The sequence below is a fragment of the Lissotriton vulgaris genome, chromosome 12 (assembly GCF_964263255.1).
Source record: "Lissotriton vulgaris chromosome 12, aLisVul1.2, whole genome shotgun sequence".
Lineage (NCBI taxonomy): Eukaryota > Metazoa > Chordata > Amphibia > Caudata > Salamandridae > Lissotriton > Lissotriton vulgaris.
This window is the reverse complement of record NC_141700.1, coordinates 58,069,949-58,087,644: the sequence shown is the minus strand read 5'-3', so window position 1 is coordinate 58,087,644 and position 17,696 is coordinate 58,069,949. Positions and strand designations below refer to the sequence as shown.

The following is a 17,696-nucleotide window of genomic DNA, read 5'->3' as shown; positions in this document are numbered from 1 at the left end:
ACTTTCTCGGCTGGACTACGGAAACGTGTTGTACTTAGGAGCCCCACTGGCCACAGTAAACAAACTCCAGGTGGTCCAGAATAGTGCAGCAAGATTGCTTCTTCAGGTCCCTAGGAGACAATCTGCAAGACCAGCCCTCCGCCAGCTTCACTGGCTACCTATGGCCGCCAGGATACAGTTTAAGGCGATGTGCATAGCCCACAAAGCCATGTGGAAATCAGGCCCTGCTATTCTTCACGCTTTGCTATCGCCTTATTTACCATCTAGACCTCTTCGCTCCAGCAACCATTTCCTGGCTAATACCAGGAAGGTTAAGAAGGCAAGATGGGGAGGTCGGTCCTTCTCTTACACGGCAGCCAGATTGTGGAACTCTCTTCCTCAGTCGGTAAGAGAGACTCGCAATCTGACAACCTTCCGCAAACTCCTAAAAACACACCTGTTTGACTAGCAGTCTTAGTGGAGACCTCTATCTGTGCCGCTCTTGGTTCTCTGAAGCGCCACGAGGCCTCCGGGTAGTTTAGGCGCTATATAAATATTTTTTTCATTTTTTCATTTTTTATTTCTCATTTCGGATTCCTTCTCCTCGCATCTTTCTTCTGTCCAGTCCCGCCAGGCTCTCCACTCCCTCCTCAGTCTAGTAAGAGGTTTCAAGCCTACCAGCTACATCCGCCCCGTATTCCGTATCCTCGCTCCTCTGTCCCATACACTGTTATATTTTTTTACTCTTCACTTTCATTATTGAGCCTCATTTCAACCCTTGCACCCACCAGATGAGTCCAGTATTCAGTACTTCCAAACCATACAAGTCCTCTTTCTAACGCCTTCTTCTCTCGCCCCGACTCCAGCTCCTCGGTTCTCAAATGACTCCTACCTCCGCTGCCCCACAACCCTTTAACTGCACTCCTCGCCTGCTTTTTAAACTTCCCTCTATCTCTCATATCCCAATACCTTCTCCATTGCTTCTTTTCTTGGCTTCCAACTTTGCACCTGTTCATTGTCTGTTGTGGTTTCTACGGTCTTTCCCCATTATATTTCCTGGTTGCCGGCATCTTCCCCTTGCCGCAGTCTACGGTCCACTTCTCAACTCACGCCAACTATTTCCTCCTTCCATGGAGCCCGATTTTGCACTCCTTCCCCTTCTCACTGCTTTTATTAGGAACCCTCTCCCCTTCTATGTCTGTTCGTCTCAGAACCTGCTACCCTTCTGTACTTTTCAGCAGACTTCCAGCTCCCCCCTCGTTCGCCCGCCTCCATCACGATTATCCGTTTAGATCACTCCCTCTACCCAATGTACTGTGCTTTGTGTCCCTAGGGGCAGCACTTTAATGAAAGTGCTCTATAAGGTCAATAAATAGAAACACAAACAGTGTATGGAATGATGCAGTTGCCTCAGCCAATCAAAAGGCACTAACTCCAGCTGTTTGCCTGCATTTTGAGCCCATTTTGTGATTGTGCTGAGTGGGAGTAGAAGAACGGGTTCTATTGCCCATGTGGTGTTGTGCATTAACCATTGTTAACTGCCCTACCCCTAATTAAGCCTTGTCTATAACTACAGCCTATAACTGTATAGCGAGCAATTAATGCATATTAATGACCTTCGCTAACACAAGGAGCAGAGGGTAATAATAATAATAGTACTCATCACTATTATTATCAACATATTTTTGTACTGTTATATATATAATTGTTACTTTTATGAATCATATTTTCATCTCTATTTTAATTATTTTTATATTAAGTGTTCACTATTTGTATTTTTTAGTATAATTTGTTTAATAGTTATTGTTGTCAAAATCAATATTATTTTATTTCTTAACACCTTAAGTGCTGCGCCCGTCCAATGGCCGACGGCACCACTACCTGGGGAGTGCTGCCGTCGGCCATTGGACGTTCCAACTGCACCTGCGCAATGGAACGTTCAGCACTGGAGCTGGACGTTCCATAGCCGTTAAGGTGTTATTCATTCATTACTCTCACAATCCTCTATAATCTTATTATTTAATATTTTTATTGTCATTATTGTTGTGGTGGTTGTTACATTGTGGGTTGGCATCTGTCAATATATCTACCCCCTCTTTTCTTGTTTCCACAGTGCAGTTTGAGAGCCCGGCTTGGGACCTACCTCCTACGCCCTCCATGGAGCGCCTTCAGCAGACCCGCCAGCTGAGCCCCCAGCTTGGACGATGCCGCCATGGCAGCGGCCGCAGCCAGGAGCGCCGGCCCAGTGTTGGCGAGAGGGTGGACCCCACGATACCGCTGGAGAGGCAGCCGTAAGTCGCTCGGTGGGAGATCCCTCAAGATGGCCGCTTGCCCAGAATAAACGGGGGATTCGTGTTGGCTATAGATATAAACTACTGATTCCAGCGTGGCTAGAAGTGGTTTAGTACCACATGCAGAATAAACGTCACGTACCAACTAGGGGGAAATATAAGGAGCAGTACACAATGAAGTAATGAAGAAATTAAATGTGTTTAGTGCTGCACCCCAGACTAGATTGACTCAAGACGCTCCTGAATGGAGAAGGCATGGCCGATGGATGTGATAATGCCGATCTGGGCTTCCTTTAACATCTGGAGTTAAATGTATATCAAGAGTGGCCAATGGGGGATAAAAGAGATTTCCAGAAATGCTGGTGCTTCTAAAAGGCACATGGGGTGGTCCAGAGTCTAACATATCAATCTTAGAGCACGTCCTCAGAGGCACGCCAGTAAACAGCTGGACATGTGCCTCAATGTGACGGAGTACCCTGTCCTCCAAGATCTAAATAAATAAGGCTCTTAGGGGCAGATTTACAAGCACCTTGCGCCACTTTTGCGTCCCTTTTCCCATGTTAAAAGGGACGCAAAAGTGGTGCAAGAGGCTTGTAAATCTGCCCTTTAGTTATTTATACTAATGGTAGTGACCGAGTGTCTTGACAGAGTGTTCGAGAGATAGTTAAATTCCAAAGAGTGACAGAGACAATCTGTGGCACCAGTGTGAGCCTGAACTACAGTTGTATCCGTGCCGGAGGGTACCACTGACAAATTTTCTGAAAGATACGTTTTTTTTATGGATGAGCTAGTTGGCAAAGTGAAATTTCTGTGACAGTTCAAGATAAGTCTGTGGCAGTAGCTCAGGGGTGTTAGAGGCTTCAGAGATAGGCGTGTGTCATTGCCGGAGGCTACTACTGGCAAGATATGTCGAAAGAGTGGATATGCCAGTTGTTGGAAGGACAGAGGTTTCTAGGAGAGTGCCTCAACACGGTTTGTAAGAAGGTACCCTCCCCCCAACTCACATCTTTGCTTTCCTCATCCTATCCTGCAGGTGGTTTCATGGCGCTATAAGTAGGGCAGATGCTGAGACCCTGCTGCTCCTGTGCAGGGAGTGCAGTTACCTGGTGCGGAACAGCGAAACCAGCCGGAACGACTACTGCCTGTCTGTCAGGTGAGCGTCCCTCACTCGCTCCTCGACCAGTCGCGCGTGTCCTGCTATCATGTCTTTATTCATATTGCCTGTGTCAATTACAATTTAAACACGCGTCATGCAGCCTGCTACAGCACAACAGTACAGATGTGGGGGGGGGGGCACTCGAAAACAGATTCGCTTGAGTACTGATGAAAAAAGCAAACTAATATGCATATTCACACCCTCCTAGATTCATTCACAAGAATGCAAAAAAAGTTATCTACAATGAAGTTTAAGTGCATTTAAACTAAACCCGAAGATCTTTTAATCCCATCGATGCTCATGACGAGCTCAGCTCGTCATGAGGTACACCTCTCGTACACTCATGACGAGCTGAGCTCGTCGTGAACAATGGGAATCGATGATAGTCAGCACTGGAGGAGAATACCATCAGCATCGATGGTGTTAATACTAGTCAGTCGCACATTTATTTGCAACAATCTGAGTGAAGTACATAAAACCGATAAAAGAAAGGTCCTCATAATAGCCATTGTTAGACGGACCTGGAGGGTCGGCCGAGGACAAGGGGAGAGGTCTCCGGGGAGAGCCGTCTCCAGCGATCGTACAGACGAGTAACTTCCCCCCCACAGATGTACACCACACAAAGATAAGGTTTAACGTTCTTTATAAGCAATCTTGAAGTACGATAGAATGGTACAAGGAGGTCAGGACTCAGGGGTCCCCTCGATTCTAGTCTCTTGGATGGGAAAGGGGGTAGCGGGACAGTCTTGTTACCAATCTGGTAGATGCGATGATATGATGGATAGCTCACAATCCTCGAGCTCGGCGTTCTAGGTGGACGGGCCGCGGCAGCGCCGGCAGGTCCCGAGATGATCGTAGGTAGCGACGGTCCGCGGCAGCGCCAGCAGGTCCCGGTGAAGGTGGTAGTTACAACGGTCCGCGGCAGCGCCAGCAGGTCCCGACGAGGATGAAGGATGCAGAAGGTTGCGGCAGCGCCAGCAGGCAGGACGATAGTTCACAAGGCAGGGCTACGGCAGTGCCAGTAGTCCGTCAAGGATGAGTTCTTCACGGTGTCTCTCGACTCCAGGATACAACTGCCTTCCTACTCTGGAGCTGCCCCAGTTATAGGTCTGGCGCCCTTTGATGTCCGGACCCTCGCACTTGGAGGTCAGGAGGTCCGGGATGAGGGAGTCCAGACACCCAGCAGGGGGGTGGAGCCAGTACCCGGTGGAGCTGGGGGCGATCGGCACCTGTCGGGGGAGAGCCTTCGACACTTCTTTCTCCCATTGACCTGCCAAGTGGTCCGCTCACCTCCTGGGAGGATGGTGGTGCCGGGATGTCGGGGCCTGGCCAGGCCCAGGGTTAGGGTCGAGTCGAGGCCACGCAGCCTCGTGGTGCAGGGTCCAAGATGGCGGCCGGGCCGGGCGATGGAGCTGGTAGTGGCTCGGCCCCATGATACAGAGATGTCCGGGGGCAGGAGTCCCGTAGGGGACGGGGTGCGGGTTGCTTCTGTGGGTAACACCTGGAGGGCCTGGGCTTGGGCCCTGTCATGCGGGGAGGGAGCGAGCCCTTCATGTGGCCTGTCCAACATGCGTCCCCCCCAGCTGAAGGCGGGGAGAGTCACCCATCCTCTTGGGGACTCTCCCCGTCGAGGCGGAAAAAGCGTGACAGGCCATCCGCGTTGGCGTGGTCTTGGCCAGGTCGGTGTTCCACAGTGAAGTCCATCCCCTGCAGGGAGATGGACCAACGCAATAGTTTGGGATTTTCCCCCCGCATCTGCATTAGCCACTGCAGGGGCCGATGATCTGTTTGCACCCGGAAGTGGGTACCGAAGAGATAGGGCCGGAGCTTCTTGAGGGCCCACACCACTGCGAAGGCCTCCCTCTCGATGGTGCTCCAGCGCTGTTCTCGGGCCAGTAGGCGTCTGCTGATGAAGGCCACCGGTTGGTCAAGCCCTTCGGGGTTCAACTGGGAGAGGACCGCCCCGATGCCATGGTCGGAGGCATCTGTTTGTACGATGAATTCCCGGCTGTAGTCAGGGGCCTGGAGCACAGGGGCAGTGCACATGGCGGCCTTCAGTTTCTCGAAGGCCGCTTGACAGTCTGGAGTCCAGTTGACCTCCTTCGGGTGGTTTTTGGATGTGAGTTCTGTGAGGGGCCCCACAATGCTGCCATAGTCCCTCACAAACTGCCGATAGTAGCCGGTGAGCCCCAAGAAGGCTCGGACCTCGGTTTGCGTGACTGGAGGCTGCCAGGACTGGATGGCAGCGATCTTGAGTTGAAGAGGGGCCACCAGACCGCTTCCCACTTGGTGTCCGAGATAGGTCACGGACCCCTGACCAATTTGGCACTTGCTGGCCTTGATTGTGAGGCCGGCCTGTTGGAGGGCCTGCAGGACCTCTCGGAGGTGGCGGAGGTGGTCTGACCAGTGGCGGCTGTACACAGCGATATCGTCCAGGTAGGCGGCGCTGAACTCCTCGAGTCCCGCCAATACCTGGTTCACCAGTCGCTGAAAAGTAGCTGGAGCGTTCTTCATGCCGAATGGCATGACTTTGAAGTGGTAGTGGCCATCGGGGGTGGAAAAGGCGGATCGTTCTTGGGCCCGGGGTGTGAGACCGATCTGCCAGTAGCCCGCTGTCAGGTCGAAGATGCTGAGGTAGCGGGCAGCCCCCATGCGGTCGATCAGTTCATCTGCTCGGGGGATGGGATGAGCGTCGGTTCTGGTGACAGCGTTCAGGCCCCGGTAGTCGATGCAGAATCGGAGCTCAGGAGTGGTGCCGGGGGCAGCAGCTTTGGGGACCAGCACGACCGGGCTGGCCCAGGGGCTGTCCGAGGGCTCGATGACCCCGAGCGTGAGCATCTTTGACACTTCTTCTTGGATGCAGGCACGTACCCGATCTGGTACGCGGTACGCCCGATGTCTGATAGGGGGACTGTCCCCAGTGTCCACGTCGTGCAAGCACCAGGGGGTGACCCCGGGGGTGAGGGAAAACAGGGTCGCAAATTGCAGCAGGAGGTCCCGGCAGTCTTGGCGCTGTTCCGGGGTGAGGACATCTGAGAGTCGGACCCCGTCTACGGATCCATCTTTCTCACGGGTCTTTAGGAGATCAGGGAGAGGCTCGGAGTCTTCTTCCGCTCCACTGTCCGTAGCCATCAGGAGGCTGAGCTCCGAGCGCACAAAGTGGGGTTTGAGTCTGTTGGCGTGGAGGACCCGGAGGGGGTTCCGGGGAGATTCCATATCGATGAGATAGGTGACGGGGCTCTTGCGCTCGACCACTTTGAAGGGCCCCGTCCACTTGTCCTGCAAGGCACACGGTTCGGTGGGGGACATCACCCACACTTGTTGGCCAGGTTCGAATTCGATGGAGGAGGCATTTTGATCGTACCATTGCTTCATGTCCTCCTGACTGGCCTCAAGATTCGCTTTTGCCATTTCTCTGAATCGTCTGGTCTGATTGCGTAGGGTCAGGAGGTATTTGAAGACGTCTGGAGGGGTCTTCAGGGGGGCCATCTCCCAACCTTCTTTGACTAGGCTGAGGTTTAAGTTTAGTTTAGTTTAAAGGAGTTTGTAAAGCGCCTGGTGACGCCTCCCGGCGTGTCCCCGCGCTGTGGAGAGAGCATATTAAAACGGAGAGAGAGAGACCATTCACACAGTAAAGAGGCAAGTTTTCAACTTCTTCCTAAAAGAGGACTCATTACTCTCAAGCCTGGTATCCAGAGGCAGGAGGTTCCAGTGCTTAGCCGCTAAGGTGCGGAATGATCTGCCCCCCATTCTAGCTTTTTTGGGGCAGGCAGTTCTGAGCAGGCCTATTCCTTTGGATCTGAGAGATCTGTTGGGTTCATACAAAGATGCCAGATCCGACATATAGGCCGGTGCTCTGTGATGGATTATCCTATGGCACCAGAGCATAGCTTTAAAAACAATCCTCTTACTAATAGGTAGCCAGTGGAGGGCTGCTAGAGAGGGGCGTGAAGGGGCTCGGCGGGGAAGCCTTAACACCAGGCGTGCTGCCGAATTTTGTAAAACCTGTAGTTTCTTGATGTTTTTCTCCGATGTACCCATGAGCAGTACATTACCGTAATCAATACGGGAAGTTATTAATGCCTGCGTCATGGTACGCCTGGAGTTAAGAGGTAGCAGGTCAAGGGTGCGATTAAGCGTTTTCATCACCCCAAAACATTTGCCTACAGTTTTCTTTATGTGGCTATCAAAGGACAGCTTATTGTCCACCCAGACGCCTAGATTCTTCGCCTCTCGATTGGGAGAGGGCAGAGGTCCCAGGCAACTAGGCCACCATTCTGCCGTCCATTTAGCCTCATTGCCTCCAATAATAAGGACCTCCGTTTTTGTACCGTTGAGTTTTAGACAATGCTCTGTCATCCAAGTGGCCAGCTTGGTCATGCAGGCATTAAAGTTGTCAGCTTCCATAGACGGGGCTTGGGTCAAAGATATAAGAAGTTGCGTATCGTCGGCGTAGGAGACAAGCTCCACGCCGAACGATTGCACCACCTCTGCCAGGGGGGCCATGTAGAGATTAAACAGGGTGGGACTCAGGGCAGAGCCCTGAGGAACCCCCTGTTCAAGCATCACCCTGTCTGAGAGGAAAGTCCCTCTTTGAACTTGGTAGCTCCTGTTGATCAAGAAGGCTTTCAGCCATCCCAGTGCCTTGTTGGTGACTCCAGCTTTGTTTAGACACTGTAGCAAGATGGAATGTGCTACAGTGTCAAACGCGGCACTGAGATCGAGCATGATGAGGGCCATGGTCTTGCCTTCATCTGCTCCCTCTCGTAAGGTTTCAGTGGCCCTCAGGAGAGCTGTCTCCGTGGAGAAGCCGGATCTGAAACCCGACTGGGATTTATGGAAGACATTATGGGCCTCAAGGTGTTCCATGAGTTGATTGTTAGCAATTTTCTCCGCTAACTTGGCCACATAAGGTAGCAGGGATATTGGCCGGAGGTTATCCATAATGTCTTGGCTGATGTTCAGTTTTTTCTTGATCGGTAACACTACTGCCTGTTTCCATTCCTCCGGTAAGCAAGCAGTAGTAAAGGAGATCTGTAGTAAGTGCCTGAAGTGTGGTTCTAATACAGAGAAAGCTTCAGCTAAGATTTTCGGGGGCGCCGGGTCCCGAGGAGATCCCGATTTGATTTTGTTGCATAATTTAAACAGGACTTCATAAGAGGGGACTACAAAAGATTTTAGACACTCAGGTGTATTTACATGGTTGTCATTTTCAGTAAAGTCCATGGCCGGCTCTACCTGTTTGGAGAAGCTCGTATAGATTTTATTAATTTTGCCTGCAAAGTATTGTGCAATATTGTTACAAGATTCCACGGAATCATTTTGGGCGGGGGAAGTCACGTCCACTATGGATATTTCTTTATATATCTGAAACAGTTCCCTAGAGGAGTTGCCTGCTTCCATGATACGGGTGTGATAGTGTTCTGCTTTGGCCAGATGTACTGATTTATAGTATTCTCTCTGAGCTGTTTTATACTGCATTTTAGTATCTGCACAGAAGTTCTGGCGCCAGGCTCTCTCAAGTTTTTTGCATGCCGTCTTCAGGGTCTGCAGTTCTTGGCCAAACCAGGGAGCAGCTTTTTTTGATCTCCTGGCATTGGTCAGGGTGCGACTGGGGGCTGTGATGTCCAGGGCCTTAGTGACGATGTAATTTAAGTTCTTGTTGGCTGCCTCACAGTCGACCCCTTCAGGAGGGCCTTCGTCCTTAATGATTTGACTGAAAGAGTCTAGTGAGAAGTTCTTCCATTTTCTGCGTTTGTATCGCAGGGATTGATGTCGAAAATGCTCCGTTCTGTCAAGTTGGACTGTGATAGGAATGATGTAGTGATCCGACCAGGGTATGGGTATAGGATCTGAGGTGTACACTCCCTGCCAGTTTCCAAAAATGGGGTCTAGTAAGTGTCCTAATTGATGAGATGGTTCTTTGTTTTTTAATTCGAGCTGAACCGCGTGCAGTTCCATTCGAATATCAGCAGCATCTTTGTCTAAGTGATCTTCAAAATGAGCATTGAGATCTCCTAGAACTAATAGTCTGGATTTCCTTAGTGCTAGATGAGTTATAGCTTCCATTAGGGTAGATGTAAAGTCATACAATCTACCAGGAGGTCGATATATCAAGATGCCTGATATGGAATGCTTGGGACCTGTGTTGATTGTGAAGGAACCGGCTTCACTGTGATCAACCTGTATGTGTGAGGGGCCCTCGAACAGGGTGTCCGTACAAGAGTTCGAAAGCACTGAAGCCGAGGGACTTCTGGGGGACTTCTCGATAGGCGAAGAGGAGGCACGGGAGTAGCACATCCCACTGGTGACGGAGGGGCTCTTCCAACCCCCCGATCATTCCCTTGAGCGTGCGGTTGAACCGCTCGACTAGTCCGTTTCCTTGAGGGTGATATGGGGTCGTGAATCGGTAGGTGACCCCGCACTGTTGCCAGAGGGATTTCATATATTTTGAAATAAAGTTTGTGCCTCTGTCGCTGACGACTTCTCGGGGGAAGTCCACCCGGGAGAAGATCCCCATTAAGGCCCGGCCGACCACCGGGGCTGTTACAGTTCGCAGGGGAACAGCCTCGGGGTAGCGGGTGGCGCGGTCCACCAGTACCAGGATGAACCGATGTCCTTGTGCTGTTCGGGGGTCCAGGGGCTCCACAATGTCTATTCCCACCCTCTCGAACGGGGTGGTGACAACTGGGAACGGTTGCAGAGGTGCTTTGAGTTTGCGGCCGCTCTTCCCGCTGGCCTGGCACGTGGGGCAGGACCGGCAGTGATTGAGGACGTCGTTTCTCATCTTTGGCCAGAAAAAGTGGGTCAGCAGGCGACTGTAGGTTTTGTCCTGTCCCAGGTGTCCAGCCAGAGGGACATCGTGGGCCAAATTCAACAAGAAGTCTCTAAAACGGAGGGGCACCACCAACACTCGACTGGCCCCTAACTCCGCGATTCTTTGTTCACTATACAACAGGTCGTTGTCCCAATAGATCCAATGGGCTCCGGCGGTGTCTCCCGCGCTCTGGGCGAGGGCTTGCTGTCGCAGTCCCTCGAGGGAGGGACAGGTCTTCTGCTCTTGACGGAACTGCTCCTGGGTGGGTCCCCCTTCTTGACGCCACTGAGCCAGGTCTGGAAGGTCTTGGAGCTGAGCGAGACCTTCGGGGGTTTGCTCAGGGGGGTCGGTGTGGTCGGTGTCCTCCACTGGAGCGACCGGGGGAGGAGGTGCTGGCCATTCTGGTTCTTCAGGTCGGGAGATGGCCCGGGCGGCCATGGACCGAGTGCTTACGCATGCCCAGTCCGGGAGGCCCAACATCCCCAGGTGCTCTCTTCTTTCCACGGCGGCCCACGGGGAACTCTCAAGATCATTCCCCAGGAGACAGTCCACGGGGGCATCATCTCGGACCGTCCCCTTCAACATGCCGGAGACTCCTCCCCACTCGAAGGGGACGCAGGCCATCCGACACAGACTTTCGGAATTGTCGGCTGAACGGACGGGGCAGAGGATGTTCGGCAGGATCTGTTCCGGGGTCACCAGGTGACAGCGGACGGCCGTCACACTGGCCCCCGTGTCACGTAGTGCTTCGGCCCTGCGCCCATTAATGTTCACCCACTGACTGTATTTTCTGGTGTTGGCGGGTAGGGGAGCCCGCGGGACCATGTCTCTTCCCCCTAGGCACGCTAGTACCATGGCGGCCGGTTCCCACTCGTGCTGTTCTTGTTCGCATTCTTCCTGTTCTTCGGAGATTTGCTCTCCCCCCAGGGCGGCGGCAGCTACCTGGCGGGGCCTCGGAGTCTGGTTCTGTGGACAGTTTGGGTCATTGACGTAGTGGCCGACTCGCTGGCATCGGTGACACGTGACATTGGCTCGGAACCCCGGGCGCATCGGGGGGTTGCCCCGGCCGGCTGGGGGCGGGGTGCTGGTAGCGGGAGCGGCCGGGGCGGTGTCTCTTCCCCGTCCCTGGCCTCCTCCTCCTCCTCGGGGACGGTGCTGACCTTGGTTGTTCCTGTTCTGTTCGTGCGGCCTACTCGGGTGCTCTCCCATCGGTCAGCCTCGGCGGCGAGCTGCCGTGGATCAGTCAATTTACTGTCGAGGAGGTGCTGCCTGAGCTCGACAAAGCAGTTGTTGGAGAGGTGCTCCCACACCATGAGATTAAAAAGTTGCTCGTAGGTCGTTACGTGGCTCCCCTTGATCCAACCCTCGAAGGCTCGGCTGAAATAGTTTACATATTCCACCCAAGTTGTACCCGGGATCCGGGTGCAGTCTCGGAACCTCTGGCGGTACATTTCGGGTGTGAGCCCATATCGAGTGAGGAGGGCAGCCTTCATGTGGTCATAGGATGTCATCAGATGGTCGGGGAGCTGTAACAGGGCATCGCAGCCTTCATTGACGAACCTCCCCCATAGACCGGCTCCCCAGTCACTTCGGTCAATCCGGTGGGAGGTCATGGCGATCTCGTAGGCCTTGAACCACTGTTGGATGTCGTCGTCTCGGAAATATTCTCGTAGGACATCCTTGGGGATGTGGACCTTTTTTTCTGTCGCTCCTGGGGTGCGCGGTTGCTCGGGCACCCCCAGATCTTTGTTTTGCTTTCGTAGGTCTAATTCTGCCAGTTTGCGCTCGTGTTCGTACGCTAGTCTCTTTTCTTCGAGTTCTCTTTGCCTCTGTTTTTCTTCCCGTTCTTCTCGGAGCCGCAGATGTTCCAGGTTCAGTTTTTGTTCGGCTAATTTTAGTTCACCGTCCATTTTGAGCCGTGCCATTTCTAACTCATGTAATCTGCTTCTTTCTCTCTCCTGGATCTCTTCCTGCGAGAGACCCGTGCTTCGCTCCTCGGGAGCCGTGGTGTTCCTTTCTGATGCTGCAATGTTTTGGTCCGGGGGTCTGACGGCCCCGGTTTCTGTCCAAGACTCAATGGCGTGCTTGAAATCGTCTTTAGTGCTCAGACCGGTGGTAGCAATGCCTAGTTCAATGCAACATTGTTTCAACTCACGATGGCTGTACTCTTCCAATTTCTCTATCTGGAATTTCTCGGTGGATCCGCTCTCTTTGGTTGTCATTGTGGTTTAGTCGTGGGGTGAGCTACTCTCTGTACGATTAGGCGTTGATTCGGATCGCGCCGCTGTCCACCAATGTTAGACGGACCTGGAGGGTCGGCCGAGGACAAGGGGAGAGGTCTCCGGGGAGAGCCGTCTCCAGCGATCGTACAGACGAGTAACTTCCCCCCCACAGATGTACACCACACAAAGATAAGGTTTAACGTTCTTTATAAGCAATCTTGAAGTACAATAGAATGGTACAAGGAGGTCAGGACTCAGGGGTCCCCTCGATTCTAGTCTCTTGGATGGGAAAGGGGGTAGCGGGACAGTCTCGTTACCAATCTGGTAGATGCGATGATATGATGGATAGCTCACAATCCTCGAGCTCGGCGTTCTAGGTGGACGGGCCGCGGCAGCGCCGGCAGGTCCCGAGATGATCGTAGGTAGCGACGGTCCGCGGCAGCGCCAGCAGGTCCCGGTGAAGGTGGTAGTTACAACGGTCCGCGGCAGCGCCAGCAGGTCCCGACGAGGATGAAGGATGCAGAAGGTTGCGGCAACGCCAGCAGGCAGGACGATAGTTCACAAGGCAGGGCTACGGCAGCGCCAGTAGTCCGTCAAGGATGAGTTCTTCACGGTGTCTCTCGACTCCAGGATACAACTGCCTTCCTACTCTGGAGCTGCCCCAGTTATAGGTCTGGCGCCCTTTGATGTCCGGAACCTCGCACTTGGAGGTCGGGAGGTCTGGGATGAGGGAGTCCAGACACCCAGCAGGGGGGTGGAGCCAGTACCCGGGGGAGCTGGGGGCGATCGGCACCTGGCGGGGGAGAGCCATCGACACTTCTTTCTCCCATTGACCTGCCAAGTGGTCCGCTCACCTCCTGGGAGGATGGTGGTGCCGGGATGTCGGGGCCTGGCCAGGCCCAGGGTTAGGGTCGAGTCGAGGCCACGCAGCCTCGTGGTGCAGGGTCCAAGATGGCGGCCGGGCAGGGCGATGGAGCTGGTAGTGGCTCGGCCCCATGATACAGAGATGTCCGGGGGCAGGAGTCCCGTAGGGGACGGGGTGCGGGTTGCTTCTGTGGGTAACACCTGGAGGGCCTGGGCTCGGGCCCTGTCATGCGGGGAGGGAGCGAGCCCTTCATGTGGCCTGTCCAACAGCCATCTACTCAATCGCCAACAAACACTTAAAAGAGTGCAAACTTAAATACTGAGGTTGGTAAAAGGGTGCTGAATTCTCATGTTCTGCATATCTAGGACTCTAACATCAGCTGATGTATAAATCTTGTCTGAAAGGGTCTCCCAGTGGCGTAGCTAGGGGGGACGTGGGGTGAGGGTGAGCAAATTGTGTCTGTCAACTACTACCATCCCCTCCGCCCCCAAGAACAAGTTGTGCGTCGGCCTCCAGACCCTCCCCCAAACAAGTCGTCCGGTCAACACCCCCCCTTCTTACTTGCACCGAGCGAAGGCCATACCCCCCCCCCCCCCCCCCCCCCCGGGTGGCAGTAGGCCTAGTTACGCCATTGAGGTCTCCCAGCCTCCTTTTATGCCCTTGTCAAAGAGTTTCCGAAAGTGCCCTAAGACCATCTGCACAAAGTACCACCAATCTGAGCCATTGTGTAGTGGTGATATCTTTACAGAGACATTAAAAAGGAGTACAAACCCTTCCAAAAAACACTACAAAGAACAGTTTTTACTGAGAAATACCCTTACCAAAAAAACACTACAGAAAAGGTTGTTTTAGAGAAATATCTCGAGAGAGAAACAATTCCACAGAAATGTTTCTATCGAGAAAAAATGGCATCTTCGTTTTTGAAGTCCAATTAATGATAAATTAAAGTATCCCAGTTGGATTTTGATATCTGTGCTTGTTTCTTTGTAAGAGCATTTCTCTGGATGGACTTTTCATCATTGTGGTTTCATCATACAGGTATTTCTGTATGAAGATACTCTTTATAATGACATAAATCTTCGGTACGCTCTATCCAGCACCGTCCTTTTACCTTGGAATCCTGTCCGCTATCCATTTCTTGAGAGTACAGGTGGAGGTCTTTGGTTGGGTGTGTTCTCTGCTCTTCATGTAAGGTTTCTCTCCATGTCCTTCCCCACGCGAATGAAACCTTGAAGGTGCAAATGGGTCTCTGGGTTCCAGTAAGGAAGGTTTTCCATTGCAATGGGGCTGTCCTTCATCCTCATTGGGCTATCTGGATAATGATATATTCACACCAGGGTCATGTGAGCGGCTTCAGGCAGGACCACCAGTAGCTGGAAAGAGCAGAAAAGGAATGCAGGAAAAAAAAGACAAGTACTGGAAAGACTAACCGAGAAATGTAGAGAAAATAGATGGCTGTCTGAACAATAAGTCATCAGAGGTTTAAACACCAAATCGCAATGTTCCAGCAAAACATCCAGCCCCCCAATGAGTTGGTGCACCCTGAATAGTGATATGAAAATGGGGAATATTAAAATAGTGTGAAAAAATGATAAGCAGCTCTTTTCAGTATCCATAAAGGCATGCAGACCAGTTTCTCGACAAAACCCGGACTCATCCCGTAAAAGCTCTGTGTTGTCTTTTTGTCTTCCTCTCTCATTCCGCATGTAGGGAACGTCAACCCCAATGACTGTTTGTGTAACACCGCCCTACTTACATCTTCATGTTCAGGAGATGCCTCTTTCATTTGTTGTGGACAAAACGCTGACGTGTTTAATGACTCATTCCTGTATCAGTCCTTACTCGTCAAGCACAGCACCATATTGTTTCTTACATGCGCAGGCTCACCCCGTATCTTTCCACAAGTGTAAAGGACCCTATACTCTTCCTCTTTGTATGTGCAAGATGGCTCCATCAGGTTGATGCGGTTGGCCCCACTGTCGTCCCTAGTTTGGTTGGCCGCTACATATTCTTCCTTACCTCTCGTTACTAAGGTTCTGTCATCGTATACGTATTGTCCAGGCCATCAAAGTAAAGAGTCCCAAATGGGGCCATCAAATTGTACCAGGTTCAGTTCGATCGAACGTTCAATTCAATTGGTCTGCTTGATTCATCCAACTTGAGAACGCCAAATTCCCAGGGAGCTTCTTTTACGACACCAAACTTTCTGAATATCCCTTAGGACTTGCCAAATCCTTGCATTCTATCCCACAAACCCACCTTGCACCCTACACTGCAGACAGCTCTGAGATGCTTGCCAGCTACATGTAGCCCTTAGAAAACCTAAATCAAGGATAATACACACATCATTACCTATGTGTTCTCTTCTCCACCTTGCTCTCTCGTCCGCTGCATGTGCCTCCTTGTCTTGTCTTGTTCCTCTCTTCCTTCACTTAATATCACTTATCGCATTCACTAATGGTGTTTTCTGCCCTCAGATGCTGCCAAGGTTTTATGCACGTGAAATTCACACAGACAAAAGAAAACAAGTACATTGTTGGTCAGAACAGCGCCCTCTTTGGAAGCATCCCAGAGGTGATACACTACTACAGCACGCGCAAGCTGCCCATCAAGGGGGCAGAACACCTCTCTCTGCTCTACCCAGTGACGGCCCAGACTCTCTGATAGGACATCTGAGCAGCCAGCGGACCTATCCTTCCCTTTGCATCTTGCCCACAAGGTTGGGCTGATATGAACTAAGGAAGCCAAAGGGTCAGATTCTGCTTTAGACATATCCAGCCTGCCCGTGGGCAGCAGGGTCTGCCCAAGAGGGCAGATATTATGTGGAAAGGGCTCAGGCTGACTGTCTGAGAGCTATGGTAGGCGGAGAACACAGTAGCAGGCAACTGCCACAGCCAGACATGCTATCCACCTCCGACTGACAGAAGAGAGCCATTGAGAGTGGTGACCAACCAACCCATGTGAGTAAAGCAGGAAAACACCATCTGCAAAGAACACCGCCATCAAACATGGCAAGGCCAATAGGAAAATGCCTGGAATGAAGCTAGACCATAGGGGGTCATGTGTGAGGATTTGGCTTAACAAGCAACAAGCAAAGAGGCAGTCATGAGTGAGAGAATGAATTACTCCAAACTGTTATGGCAAAAGTGTCAAAAGAATATGAGCATGGTAGAGGACTGTATGAATCAAAGTGAAGAAGTAACAACTCCATAAGCAACAAAAACAATAACTTCACTCAGATAAAGCCTGGCCAACAAACATCAGAGAGGTAAAGAACTACCTCAACCAAAGCCAAGCCAGCAGAGGACATGAGGTACAAATAGGAGCAACTAAATGACTTAGAAGGGCAAAAGAAAAATGGCTAGCAACAGCAAATTCACCCAAAATCTAGAGGAGAGCGGTGTCGACTTCATTCAGACCAAATTAGAGGACATCTTGGGCAGAGAAGAACATTCCACCAAGAATCAGAAAGAAAAAGAACAACATCAGAGGGCAAGTTCCTTAAACACAATGAAGGCCACAAAACATTTGTAAAGCAAACACTAACACAACTATATGGAACACATGAGCCCATCGGAATTTGGCTTTTACTACAAAAGAGTCATTTTAAGGAAATGGACTTGGTGTTACCAACAAAAGAAAGAAATTAAGGGAGAGATGAATTAACAAAAAGCACTGATGTCACCTCAGTTAAAGGGAGTGTCCCTACAGAAGCAGACAATAAAGAGGCTAGCTAAGCCATAAACAAAAGGGACGTTGCCCACATGAACACGAGGAAGAAAGATGCCAAGCCAATGGAAAGAAAAAGGATCACTTCAAAAATGCAACTGGGTGGAAAGTGGCAATGCGACTAGACGGAGGATAGAATGAGATGGTGTAAGAAATGTCAAGAGGAAAGGAGCATATCAAAAAGATTTTGAATAGTCGTGGAGGGGCTACCTTTTCTGTAGCCCTGAGAAAGTCCTGTAGGTGTGGCGAAACGTGTAACTGATTAAATACACCATTGATTCTGATATTTTTGTGACAAAACAATGATAACAAATAAATTGTGAAGAAATGTTTCTACTTTTGATAGAGTACAAGCTAGTTATGTCTTTTCTGGAATTAGTGATGCAGAACCAACATGAAATCTGTGAAAGGAGGAGTGAGGACTGGTTTAGGAGTGAAGGGTTGTCCCTTCTTCAACCTGCTTAGATGGCTATCAACCAAAAACATATTTTTTTGTATCCTATTGAATCAGAAACTGTCTGTCATCAATAAGAACCCAGCACAGCCTGTCTGTGGCCTGCCATTGGCTGTTTTGTCTGGTTTACCCCTCGACAGCACGTGCAGCTACGAAAACCTTTTCCGCTGATACTCGAATGAT

General features: G+C 51.3%; 1 protein-coding gene across 1 annotated transcript in view; it reads left to right on the top strand.

The window, feature by feature from the left end:
- SHD (Src homology 2 domain containing transforming protein D) overlaps positions 1 to 17,016 on the top strand; it is a 60,278-nt gene extending 43,262 nt beyond the window's left edge. Inside the window, exons 4-6 of the mRNA XM_086946336.1 lie at positions 2,093 to 2,270; positions 3,304 to 3,423; positions 15,808 to 17,016. Of these exons, the coding sequence (XP_086802462.1) occupies positions 2,093 to 2,270; positions 3,304 to 3,423; positions 15,808 to 15,994 (485 nt within the window). The 3' untranslated portion in view covers positions 15,995 to 17,016. The remainder of the gene's footprint in view (positions 1 to 2,092; positions 2,271 to 3,303; positions 3,424 to 15,807) is intronic.
- Positions 17,017 to 17,696: the final 680 nt, after the last annotated feature.